Raw genomic sequence first — 13,657 nt, 5'->3', positions numbered from 1 at the left:
GGGACTGATACACTAGCTCCTGTATAATTAGCGCTCCCAGGCTATAAGCCATCTCTGAGCTCAGGGCCTCAACCTGCTGTCAGTGAAGTAAGCTGTGTATTTATGAATAGGTTTAGGGAAATACCTTTCACAAATAAAATCAATTTATTGATAATATATACCCAGTATGATAAAGAAATTTCAGTTCTGACATTAATCAGCTTTTTATCTGACGAATGATCCTAGAGTTATGCTCATTTTACTGAAACCAACAAAAAGCTAAAGTTGACATTGACTTGCTTCTCTAACTCCAGGAGTTCAAGACAGCATATATGGGGATCTTTTTTCATTGTATCCAAACAGCAACACTGTAGGGTACATTGGACTTAGAGTAAGTATTTGGCTTAAAGTCAAAGAGAAGTTGGAACTGAACCTGAGGCTTCCCACTACCTTAACCACTATACTGCTCTCTCTGATGCAGAAAAGATAGGTCTGTTTCAGCCGAAGTGCTTGAGCAATTCTGCGAAGGCAGCAGGGCCACAAACTTACACTCTTTGAACAGAAGGTTCAAATGCACCACTACAAAGAATACAAATACACAATCTGAGGCTCAAGAGCCACACACAGCCTATGAAAATCCTGGCAGGCTCTTCAAACGTTCCTGTTATAAAAATGGTAAATATTAATATTGATACAAGGAAAAAAATAATAAATACATGGGGAATAATCTTTACTCACCTTAATTACCTTAATTTTAACTAATTTTAAGCTCCTGACAGCAGCATATGGACAAGGCCAACTGCATGTTAGAAGATACACCCCCAAAACTAAATTGAGCCAGGGTTAAAAAAAATGTATTTCATTTGTTTAAAAATTTAAAATGTTAAATTTAATTAATCAAATGCACTGATACTTATTCAGATCTCTTCTGCTGCTATTCAAAAAAACAAACAAACAAACAAACACCCGACTGGATAGTTTTAATCATTTTTAAAGCCATGAATAATATAGATAGATTCTGCTCTGGGTTTTCTATCAGAAACATTTAGTATATTAATGATAAATATGCAATCTAGTCCTAATGAAAACATTTATATTCTAACTCTGTCAGTTTCTGCAAAAAAGAGGTAGCAACTGATGAGCACTGTTTTCACCAGTCATGCAACCGGCAAGCACCCCTTCCGAATCTTCAACAGGTGATGCAAAACTTTCTTAGAGCAGGCAAAACCAAAACATTCAGTCTGTTTTGCAACTAGGTAGGATTTTAACAGGTAAAATAGATGTCCCTTGAAATGGGTGCCTTTAAGAAAGCTAGGGTATCCCATAAGCCCATCCTTCAAAATCAGCCCCACTTTGGTTTTGGCTCCTCCCACTTTTGGAATGCAGCTCTCAATGTTATGCAAAGCCCAATGTGGCCTCTAAGCCAACACAGGTTACATATTCCTGCCCTGAAGAATCCATTATTCAAAAGGTGTACTCCTTTAATTCACTATAAATTACCTTGCCTGGTTAGTTCTTCAGCAAAGTGAACATGGCCACTCTGCTCACTGGATGTACCTCTCATGCAGACTCTCAGAAATGAGATGAAGTTTGGGACAGAAATTGCAATATAAAGAAACACCATACATAACACTAAGAGCTGGAAAAAGAAGCCTATAGGAAAAAGATTCCAGGTTTCCCAAGAAGGCTCTCTAGCAGGAAAGGTAAGTGAAAGACATCCTGGAAACTTTCACTGTTTTCCTTATCTTTGCTACAGGGAATGGAAAAGAAATTAAAAGACAACCTATTTCCGACATCTCTTTAACCAATCCTCCATTGTGGCAGTCTTTTCCTACTGCACAATTTAAGATGACAAGGCACCAGAAAGGTATTAGTGTAGAAGTTAACAAAAACTGGAAAAAAAAACGTTTCTTTTCTCGTGTTTTCTTTTTCCTTTTTAAAAACAAAAACAAATGAACAAAAAAATCTATTTTCCTCCCAAACTATGAAATATAATAGCAGATAAGGTCATAAGAACTATTACTTACTCTGAGGATTCTTGCTTTGGAGTTTCTTCCACAGAGTTTGTGACAACGTCTGTGCTCTGCTCTTGTACAACAGAAGGAGCTGTTGGCTGTACCTGTTCATCTGTTGAAGGAGTTACTCTATTATCATTTTCTATAACCGGAGCAACAGCAGAAGGTTCCGTTTCTGGAGCTGACGCAGCAGCAGGAGCAGCAGGGGCTGACGGTACAGGTACTGGAGTCTCAGGAACACTGGCAGCAGCATTTGGAACCCCTGGTGCAACCGCAGCAGATGAAACTGGAACAGATTCTTCCGATTTACCACTATATAAATAGAAATTAGATTTGTACCAAAAATCCTGCCACCTTCACAGAGAGCATATTTTTCACTGTGTGTCTATACTGTAAATGCCTTTTCCCCAATGAAAAGTCAGATTTATAACTGATTTGCAAGACCTGGATTACATCAGCCTCTACCTTTCTGCATCTCCTGCAGAATCTGCAAGCCATAGTGTTTGACAGCACTAATGCCTCAAAAATTTCTACTAGAAGTCTAATGAACTCCAAGCTGATACAGAATTCTTCTTAGCAGCAGTTCTATTACATATGATTCCAGGTATGTGAAGTTGTAAATAGAATCCAAATCCTGCACACTTAAATTAGTAAACATGGCTATTAATTGTTAATACAGCTGTCAATTAATATACTTCTCAACATTTCAAAAGCTATTTAAGTCATTAATCAGAATAATATTCTCTGCAAATAATGACTTACTAATAAATTAATTACACATGATATAAAATTGTGCTTTCATTATTCTTAACCTCCTGCTCATCAATTTCATTGGGTGAACTTAAAGTTACTCATTAAGACAGGGGGCAAAGTCTTTCTATACCTTCTGTACCATTCAAATTTACAACTGCAACAGCTGCTTTTAAAGCGATTTTCAAAGCAACTATGTATAAAACTGGGAGGCAAGCACCTTCCTTCCAAATCACAAAAATAAGTTGCTAACATACATTATTTTGTGCACACTTAATTAAATGATTTCTAAATTAAAATTTATACAGGTTGAAATTTCATTATCAATCATGGTTTTCCTTGTAGCCTCATGCTAAGGTTTTTTGGCAGGAGGTCCTTCCAAATCACAAAAATAAGTTGCTAACATACATTATTTTGTGCACACTTAATTAAATGATTTCTAAATTAAAATTTATACAGGTTGAAATTTCATTATCAATCATGGTTTTCCTTGTAGCCTCATGCTAAGGTTTTTTGGCAGGAGGTATATCTCACAACTCAAATTTTAAGAAACCTGTTTTCTAAATAAAAAATAAAAAACAAACCCCTTATGAAACACATTAATAGCAAGAACTTCAGATTGTGACTGCTATCTTCCTCAAAATTAAGAGGTCACAATACTGCAATTTGCTTTCAACATGTATTCATTTTAACTAATTTTATGGATACACTAAATCATTTCCTAAAGAAACATCAATTAGTTCCTTAGAAATGTTCACTTATTCAAAAAGGATGTCCAGAAACACTCATGCTTTGTTTATATCACAGTTAAGGAACAATTAATTCAGCATGTTGAGAAGCTTAAATTGGTGTAAAATGCAGCAGCTGGCCTGCTCACCATGAATGATACAGTACTAGCATCATTTCAACCCCCTTTTAAAAGATTGTCAGTTGTTTCCTGCACATAATTCAAAATGCCGGCTTCAATCTTTATTCCGTAATATAACTTAGGGCCTGACTAGGAGAGGGATCAGCTATCCAAAACCCTTTGGACATTCAGTTTAACAGGAAAGGCCCTTTTAAAGATGTCTACTCTGTCAAGGGAGGCTACTGAAAGTGCTTTCTCAGAGATTGTATTTAACCTCTACCCTTTCTGCTTCCAAACAAACTTTTAAAATGAATTTACCATTTACTAAAAGGCCTTTTAGTTTATTGACTTTTTCCCCCCAATCTCAGCTGCCATTGTCTATTTGTTTTGTATTATTATTGGCTGTCCAAAGTCACTTGCTTGAAATGGGTAGCCCTATGAATTGAATAAATATATAAAGGGCAGTATAATTATAATAACAATCATAATAACCTGCACACAAAAATATAAACAATTTCTAAGAAAAAGGTAAAGCATACTTTAATTCTTAAAGATGCTCTATCTGCATCAATTTAGAACATCAAAATACTCAAATTCATCATGCGTGTTTTAGAATGGTTTGTGTCTTATCTATTCATTTATTTATTATAGAGGCCACTCAACTCCAGGTGAGTCTGGGTGGCTTAATTATAAAACAAAAGATAATAAAAGCATAAAGGAAAATCCTGGACCCCTTGCCTGGAATATCCGGAAGTACAAACATAACACCTTTAAGAAAAGTATTTGTAAACATACCTGCTTTCTTCCGCTTTAATCATTGCTGTAAAAAAAGAAAACAGAATAAGTTACCCACTCAAGATCAATAAGACTATATATTTAAGGTATTGTACATCATGTTAGAGAACAATCCTAAAACGCTTTGCATGTGAAAAATCACATAGGAGAATTTAGCTTAAGTGAAAATGGTATAGCCTACATGTCAAAACTGTTTCATGAATGAATGAATAACTTTATTTCAGGCCACAGACCCACAAAACACAGTTTCAAAAATACAGATTTCAGACTTCCAGGGGATGTATGACGAACTGAAAACGTCTCCACAAAAGCGGAACTGACAACCTCAGCAAAGACCAAGGAAGACCAAGGAACCAGTGAGTAGACCGGTCCCTCGGAATCTCTCCGGATAAGGAGAGGATGAGAGATTGTTCATGTGTGTTCCAGATGGCAGCTCCTCATGAGGAGACCGCAGGACAGGGATTTTTGGTGTGTTTGAGTGCTGGAAGATGACAGTATTAGTAGTAATTTCAGGACATAAAATTCCTGCCAGTTCCAGTCCCAGCTGTTTAAAATAGATCACTGCCTAAGACCTTTTAGAACTGCTGTCAATGCAATGACATTCTGAGAACAGCTACTGGTTCTGTGCAATAGGTTGTTCCTCTGTAGTTACTGAGGGTGACTGTCCTTTTATCTCTTGTCAACGATAATTTATCCAACTGCTCCCCTAGTTAAATCATTTATAATAGTTTAGATTATTTTATTACATGGTCTGAATCTCCTACCTCCAGTAACTGGAACTGCTGCTGCTATCTATGAAGCAGCCCATAAAAGGACAGAGAAAACTTTATGACAATTACCTTCAAGATCTTCAAGTTCTTTGGGTTTTGCCCAGCGTGACTCCTTTGTTTGAGAGTTGTAATAATAAGGCTTTCCAGAATCAGATTTATATTCTTTCCATGGGCATTTTGACAACAATTGCTAAGGAAAGGAAGAGAACCACAATATTTGAAACCATTCTGTAATACAGAACTGAATGCTTTCAGAATCTTTGGATGGAGATGCAAAACTTCCATTAGAAACTATACAAATTACATACAATTCCTTTCATGGAATAAAATTCTTTGGGCATCCTCTGCCTAGTGCAGCATTTATATGAAATGCATATGAAGACTAGAATACTAGGGTGAGATTCAAAGTAGCATGCAGGGCTGCACTTGGAAAGGAACATTTTTCCTAGTAATAAATGCATTTTTTAATTTAGTGAGACATGGGTAGTTAAATAATTATACTCTCAATTGCTTCTTTTACCTCTGCAGGGGTTTTAAGATCATCTGGCTTCTCCCACGTAGACTGCTTGGTCTCAGTATTATAGTAGTATGTTCTTCCATCTGGTGACTTGTGCTCTGACCACATAGATTTCTATGAAAAACAGAACACCCTATAGAAAACTTCTGTCTTTGAGATTTTAAGATAAGACATGACAAAAGTTTGAGAGAGAACGTGATACCTGTTTTGATGGCTCTTCATTAGTAGAGTTATTGGTTGGAGTGGCCTGTTGCACTGAACAAACAACTGGAGGTGTGGGCTAAATAAAGAGAATATGAGCTAAAATTTAATCCAGTTAAATGCAATATGTTTTTGTTAAAAGAGATAAAAGAGATAACCTTGTCCCTTAACTTTATTTTGTATTTTAAAAAGTAATGGTTTTGATCATACTGCTTTTTGCCCCCTTACCAAATGTTAACAAACAAAATAAACAATTTGGCACTGTAAATCAATTTATTTCTTTCAGTGTTATACAATAATTTTAAATATTCCCAATAGCTAAAAAGTCCACTATCTGGTTGACTTGACAGATTCTAAATGCTCGGGATATAACCAAGAGATGCATGCTTGTTTATTACACAGTGATTCACACAATCATTTTAACAAATTGTTGATGGCAGTCCAAAACGTGCCAACTGGACAAGACCAAATCCTATGAGTTAATGTTCCAACTTCTGAGTTGCATTTCCAAGAGCAAAGCAATTGCAACCAAGCTTCACTGAACATTCTCCGACATGTTCAATGGAAATTATTTGTCATTTAAGATCATAAGACGGTATTACCATCTCTATTGCATTATGCTAATCATATTTTATTATCTATCTTGTTTGTGACTCAAATCTATCGTAGAGATTGTAAGTTTGAAGCTATGTCTATGCACCATGAAACATAACCCAATCTATATAATGGAGTTATTCAGCAATGACAGCTGCTTAAGTTACGACGGAGAAAAGGGAACTCCTGTTTCCATTAATTGTAACAGCAGTTACCAAAACAGCCTAGCTTCATTAACTATAGTTCAATGTGGTTTTTTTAAGTAAAATCTGTATTATATAGAAATGCAATCACTGACTGCAGTGATCAAACCGAGTCTCAAAGGTGCTGATAAGTAATGGAGAAGTGGACAGAGTATGATCTTAACTATTTTGTAACAGGTGGTTCCATACTTATACGCCAAGAGCTATGTCTGAAATAAAAAACTCAAAAAAGGTAATGGAGACACAGAGAAATAAATCTACACTAAAGATGAATACTATTCAAATGTGAGGATATGGAATTTGAGATTTCAAGACAGTACTTGCTGTCCTTTTCAATGCCTTCTATTAGCCACACTTAATGGTCTACAGCAGGTGGCAGCACCTAACCAACCCAGAGCTCAGAAACCTTACCAGGGTCAAATCTGTGGACTGTAGGAAATGAAGTTGAAAAATACATCTAAGAATATGATAATGGAAAACCACTCCCATAATGAAGACAAGAAAATTCATCAGTATGATAACATGATCACAGAGGATGAAGCTCAGTGGAGGGAGACTTTTATTTTCCTTAACTGGTACATACTTTACTTGTAAGAAAAGTGGAGGCTAGAGGTGTTGGTCATAAGAATGGTTATTAATAAGTAACAGAAACATTTAAAAATTTAAAAATTGTGTTTCTGTGCATACTTGCATTATAAAAACCTCTGCGATATTCCTATCACCCTGACTGGAGCTAAATATACTATATTCTTATGTGATATGACAAGTTCTATATTTCTGATCATTACTATATTAGCTGTTAAGGAACAGAACTTTCAAATTGAGGAAAAGTAGCCTAATTTAGTCACAGCTCTGATCAAGCCTCAAGTTTACATGCAATAAGCTTGCTTCTCACTCTTGCTCCAGGATAGTTACAAGGAGATTAAGAAGTATTTCACTCCGTTTTCATGACCAGAGTCTCTGGGAGACAAGTGGGATAAAAAAAATGTAATAAAATAAATAATAAACTACAATTAGTTGAGAAGAGAGGTATCTGCATGTTGGGGGAAAGGTTCAAAAATTTGCGAGATGGCAGGCATGGCATTGTGATCCAAGCCCTGCCCAAAGTCTACATGTGTCAAGGCAAGGTTTGTATTATGACATAACACCTGATATCATGTATATTTTGACTGCCCCGTAGATTTCCCTAGTTAAGAATTATGGCTGGTTTTTAACAATGGTTTATTAATACCCAAACTTACTATTAGTTAACGGTTTGTCCTGGTTTGAATATAACAAATTAGAACTAGCTGAAACATCAGGCATGATCCTGGCATAATTAAGCACTTTTGAATGAATCTCATCAAGGGAAAATGTTCACTGCAGTTTGAATTTAATTTAACGTAATACATTTGAACAGAACAAATGCACAGTAAGGTCACATATAGTTCACAACAGCATAACTGATAACTGTGTCTATGAATGTGATACAGGTTATGAGTTCTGAAGCCAAGTTGTTGTACTATATCTGCATTATTTATCCTGTTCAAATGCGTTATCTAGGTATGAGCATTTTAAGACTTTGGTAAAGATAAGCACTCAGCATAGTGCTTACTTTAATATAAGAGGGAGGGGGACAAGATGGAAACTAGCTAGAAGTAACTGAATTACCAAGTAAACAAAATGTCCTTTCTTACCTGAGTCCCAGGTGGGGCTAAACCTATGAAAAAAAAAATCAAATTAAAAACCAATTTTATGGAAATACTAAAACAGACCCTTCCTACTTTGCTTAATGTGATTCAAAAGGTTTCAAATGTATTAAAATACATCAGTACCTAAGTCCTATATTGCCAGCAACTATTTCAGGCAGAATGTCATGATTTACATTTTGACAGAGGCCACATTTATTTAATACAATTTAGACTCTGAGCAGCTTACACTTAAAAAAAAAAGACAGAATAAAAAAATTAAAAGGCAGATCATAAGTGTCCAGACATTAGATATGTATTACATGCAACCAGCCACATCATGTTTTAACTACCTGATTTCCAAGAGAGCACTGAACATGCCAAGTATTTTGAGTACTTCTCTGCCAGAGCAGTGGTTATATTCACATACTGTGCAAAGTCATAAAGGGATGGGTTGGTTGGGTTCACTTTAGCATGTTGTGTGCGCTCAGCCATTGTGCTCGGTAAATACCTTTTTATGTCTTAGCAAAAATTGTGGTTTATTCAAAAGACAATACAAATAGTCCTCGACTTATAACGGCAATTGGGACCAGAATTTCTGTCGCGAAGTGATGCAGTCATAAAGCACAACTGCATCGCTTAGTGATGGCAATACCTGAAGTCCCAGTTGCCATCGTTGACTGAATCCCACAGTTGTTAGGTGAGGCAACTACCTGCTGGCTTCCCACAACCAAAGTCAGTGGCGAAGCTGACAGGAAGTTGCAAGTCCCAGGCCTGCAGGCAGGTAAGTGCTGCTGTTGGGCGGGGGAGGGAGCAAGGGGGTACGGGGAGGGTGCATGAGTGGCAAGGCGCAGGTGCGCAAGAGGGTCGGGGAGGGTGTATGCGAGAGGCACTGTGTGGGCCAGGGAGGGTGCTCAAGGGTATGAGGGGGTGCATGAGAGGCACTGTGTGGGTTGGGGAGGGTGCACAAGGGTGCGAGGGGGTGCGCAAGAGGTGCCATGTGAGTCAGGGAAGGGGTACAAGGGGTGCGCAAGAGGTGCCACGCAGGTCAGGGGGTGCACAAGAGGCGTTGAACAGATCAGGGAGGGCATGTGAGAGGCACTGCGTGGGTCGGGGAGGCTGTGTGTGAGGCGTGGCAGGGTTGGGGAGGGTGCACGCGTGGCCAGCATGAGTGCAGAGGGGCTGGGGGAGGGTGTGCAGATGGGGGAAGCTTACCCCAGCAACTTTCAACCTTCCCTGCTAGCTTCCCCACTGACTTTCTCGGGGAAGCCAGTAGGGAAGGTTGCAAATGGTGATCACATGGTGCTTGGCAACTGGTCATGTGTGAAAGGGTTGCCAAGCACCCAGATCATGATGATGTGACCATAGGGGTGCTGAGACAGCTAGAAGTCTGAGGACCGGTCATAACCACCATTTGTTCAAGGCTGTCGTAACTTGGAACAGTTGCTGACCGAATTGTCGTAGGTACTAGGACTACCTGTAGTTAAGTAAGCATACAGCATGAATCAGATCAGTTGGTGCTACAGACAACTAATTCTGAAACTTGATTAAAAATTCAATGTCTAAAAAGTATTTTAGCACTGATGCTAAAGATGACTCCGTAACCTAAATTCAGCTATGTTTAAGGTAAGCAATATTTATCTACTACCAAAATGGGAAACATAACAACATGCTCTACTATGATGTGCTCCTGGCAATTATCTAATTAGCCAACCATGTCCTTTTAATTTCTCCCTTAGCATTCTGTAGCTGGTGAGCTCACAGTCCTGACCACTCTGTTGTTAGGATCCCTTCCCCTAACAACACAAATTGTTAATATTTTCCCCTGCAAAGATTTGTTCTTCTAGCCAAACTTTTAATCCAAGAATATTCTTTCTAAAGGCCATAAAGATCATTTTGTTCCACTGTGAAAACTGGCATTTTTGAATTCCCCTTCAATAATCAAATTAATACCAAATTTTAATTCATTTTTAATTAGAAAAAATAATGTCTTACAACAACTTAAATTAATTAACAAATAATTGATTATTCATACATACCAATCTGAGAATCCATACTATTCACTCCTGGCTGTAAAAAAATAAAAATTTATTTTTTTAATCATACCTATTACATGCTGCAGATAAAGGCTATCTCAAGTCCAGCTTGAGATGACAAATGGACATATTTATATAGTTTTATTGGTAACAATATGGAAGTGGTTTATCCTTACCACCTTTTGGGATCGATCTATCTATCTATCTATCTATCTATCTTCCCAGTCTAGCCTTTTGTGCTGGTATTTTCAAGTTATCTCCTATCCAAATACTAACCAGATCCAATCTTGTTTAGCTTTTCAAAATCAGACAACACTGGCTAGGAAGAAAGAAAACTATTGTGAAAGAAAACTACACTGATATGTCCATGAAGTCACCAGCTGTGGAGCTCAACTCGAAGGAGATTATCTTTTTATAAAAATACATGTTAAGCATAATTTATTTTGGAACAGTAAACAGTCACTACCATTTCATGCAGATCCCCCATATTTTACTCCATCTAAACAGGAGTATGTTTTGTTTACGATCTTGCAAAATTACAAATAGTTACATAAGAAAACAGGATGAAAGCCTGGTCAGCAACTTCTATTCACTCATGCCCTGGTCACCTCATGGCTTGACTACTGCAATGCGCTCTACATGGGGCTGCCCTGAAGCTTCCACTGGTCCAGAATGCAGCAGTGTGGGCAGTGGTGGGCATGCCTTGGTATGCCCATGTAACACCTCTGTTTCACAAGCTACCCTAGTTACTAATTTGATTCAAGCTGCTAGTCATTACCTATAAAGCCCTAAATGGCATATGGCCTGGTTACTTGAGGGACCACCTATCTCCCATGGCAGGGTTGGTACACTCCAGGTTCCTTTGACTAAGCAATGCCATCTATTGGGACCCCGGAAGTGCACCGTCTCTGTAGCAGTGTCGGCCTGCTGGAATGAGGTTCCCCCAAGATCCAAACGGCCCCCATCCTGCTGGTGTTTCAAGGGGCCTTGAAGACCATGGTAAAGGTGACTGAAGCCTCCCTTGGACTATGTGAATTATTTTCCTTTGCTCCCATCTGATTTTGTCATCCTGCCATCTTTACCCTTTTTTGTGTGTTTGTTGTTCTTGTTTTTAATGTTTCAAACAACTTGTAAACCACCTAGATTTTCTGGGAGTTGGGCAGCATATACTGTAAATTTAATAAATTATTATTTTCACTTAGCAATTATCTATTCCTCTCAATCATCTGTTACTGGAAACAGGAAACACTAAACATTCTCAAATATCATTTATACAGGCAGTTTTAGTCAACAGGCCTGAGAATGAGTCAGCACCAAGGCTACTGTAGACATGAAGCACCATCACACAGAAAATAGTATATTATATCTCCATCTTAATGATCCTAGATGACTTTCCTAAGTTGTTTGGGTTTTTAAAATTCAAAAGTTGTACCTTCAATTTTGACCAAAAACTAATGCAGTTGTTTCAGAATGGAGAAGGTTCAAAACAGGAGTAATGACAAAGCCACTCCTAGATACAGTAGCTGAGATATGGAGAGCTTGGAAATCCACTAGAATTGGGAGTGGGAGGGGAGGTCACACAGTCTTAGTGATGAGAGCAATTGTTTTGATTTATATCCTGCCTCTCTGTCCAGGGAGCTCTCAGGTAAAAATTCAGCTTTCGAAAAAAGAGAATTAAGAGATCAAAGATGAAAGAGATAAGAAAAGTATAACAAAAAAGAAGAATGGAGATTACAGTATTATAACACACATTTTTACCATATAGAACAAAAAATAATGCACAGATTTTTGCAATGGTGTATGTGGAAAATTAGCATGATTTCATAATTAACTGAAAATGGAGAGCAAAAGAAAGAAAAGAAATGCTTTCATGTCTAAAAGAATCATCAGGCTGCTGCCAATAGAAATGAAAAGCAACCGAAGAAGCATATAGTGAGAAAATGTAAGTAATTCAGTTTTGATACTTTTCTAGAATGAAATTTAAATTGGATAGGCTGGTGGAAACTAAATGAAGAAAAAAACATTCTATAGCAAATGCTTTGATTCATCTTTGCTGGTTCACTGCATTTTTTTTACTGATTGCAAAAGAAGGAATTTCATTTTCTCACTAGCTAGTACAGAAATTAATATAGTCTACTTATTTACCCATGTGAAATCAATATTATTAATGGTGATAAGGCAAGCAATGAAATATGTGAATAATGCAATGCAAAGAGATAGTATAAAGAGAATAGGTTAAAAAACAACTGAACCCTAAAAGACTCCATGAGAGAAAGAAAGCTAAAGAGAAGAATCCTGCAGCAGAAATGTTGTATGAGCTATCAGGTACATAGAATAAATAGCACTGAACACTAGAATAGACTTACCACTGATTAAGTCAAAGAAGAGAGATTGTCAGTGCAGAATAATCAGGAAGTATATTCTACAAATATTATCTATAATTCTTTTTCACTGAATTGTCAGCCTCCATTCACATCACGAATCTGGTATCAATTTGGTTTTGAGATTGTAACACACAGTTGACATTTTCAAGATAAGCAGAGTTTCCTTTGATTCATACTTGGATGGGGAATCTAGCCTTACTATTGAATCACCAGGAATCGAAGCAAGCTACCTTTATACAACAGATAACTATTGAAGCTGAACTAGACATTCTAGGAACAAGTAAAATAATTAGTTGCACATTTTTCATGTGTACATATAAAGCAGGGGTTGGGACATATACTGTAGTTTAAATGCCAAAAGGGGTGCTGGTCCCTACTTCCTATTTGCAATCTAGATACGTCTCTTCAAATCCTTCCAGATTTAAACTAGGGATATTAGTCCATCTCACTCAGAATTAAGTTCCCCATACCCTATGACTTAATAGGTAAAGTTTTTTTCTACTGTATCTTAAGAACATAATGTGATACATGAGGAGAAAGTGAAATTATTAGTTTGCATTTGTGATAGTTGTTTCCTGACCAAAAAAAGGGGAAAACAATTAAATTTAATTCAAATATCTATGAATTTTAAATATAGTTATTTTTGATACATCTCATTATATGAATACAATCTTTAAAATGAAAATATCAGCATTTTACTGATGAATCTATCAAATACTTCAGGCTACCTTATAATGAAATATGAAATAATCATATTCTGACTCTAAGAAAAAAACTCTGAACCATTAACATATTTTTCACCATATAAATTTGAAGTAATTAGCAATAAAGTTGTTTAAGTTCAGGAACTGTTCCAATTGAAAAAAAGATACTGTATGGTATATTGGGAAAGAAAATAC

At 37.0% G+C, this 13,657-nt stretch overlaps 1 protein-coding gene across 2 annotated transcripts in view; it reads right to left on the bottom strand.

The window, feature by feature from the left end:
* PRPF40A (pre-mRNA processing factor 40 homolog A) overlaps positions 1 to 13,657 on the bottom strand; it is a 38,064-nt gene that overhangs the window by 16,382 nt on the left and 8,025 nt on the right. For both annotated transcript variants that reach the window (XM_063318362.1, XM_063318361.1), the window contains exons 4-10: positions 10,378 to 10,408; positions 8,348 to 8,370; positions 5,876 to 5,953; positions 5,677 to 5,787; positions 5,226 to 5,346; positions 4,387 to 4,411; positions 2,007 to 2,306 (exon numbers count right to left, since the gene is read on the bottom strand). In XM_063318362.1, the coding sequence (XP_063174432.1) occupies positions 2,007 to 2,306; positions 4,387 to 4,411; positions 5,226 to 5,346; positions 5,677 to 5,787; positions 5,876 to 5,953; positions 8,348 to 8,370; positions 10,378 to 10,408 (689 nt within the window). The remainder of the gene's footprint in view (positions 1 to 2,006; positions 2,307 to 4,386; positions 4,412 to 5,225; positions 5,347 to 5,676; positions 5,788 to 5,875; positions 5,954 to 8,347; positions 8,371 to 10,377; positions 10,409 to 13,657) is intronic.

Source organism: Candoia aspera, chromosome 1 (assembly GCF_035149785.1).
Source record: "Candoia aspera isolate rCanAsp1 chromosome 1, rCanAsp1.hap2, whole genome shotgun sequence".
Lineage (NCBI taxonomy): Eukaryota > Metazoa > Chordata > Lepidosauria > Squamata > Boidae > Candoia > Candoia aspera.
This window is presented reverse-complemented; position numbering and strand designations above follow the sequence as displayed.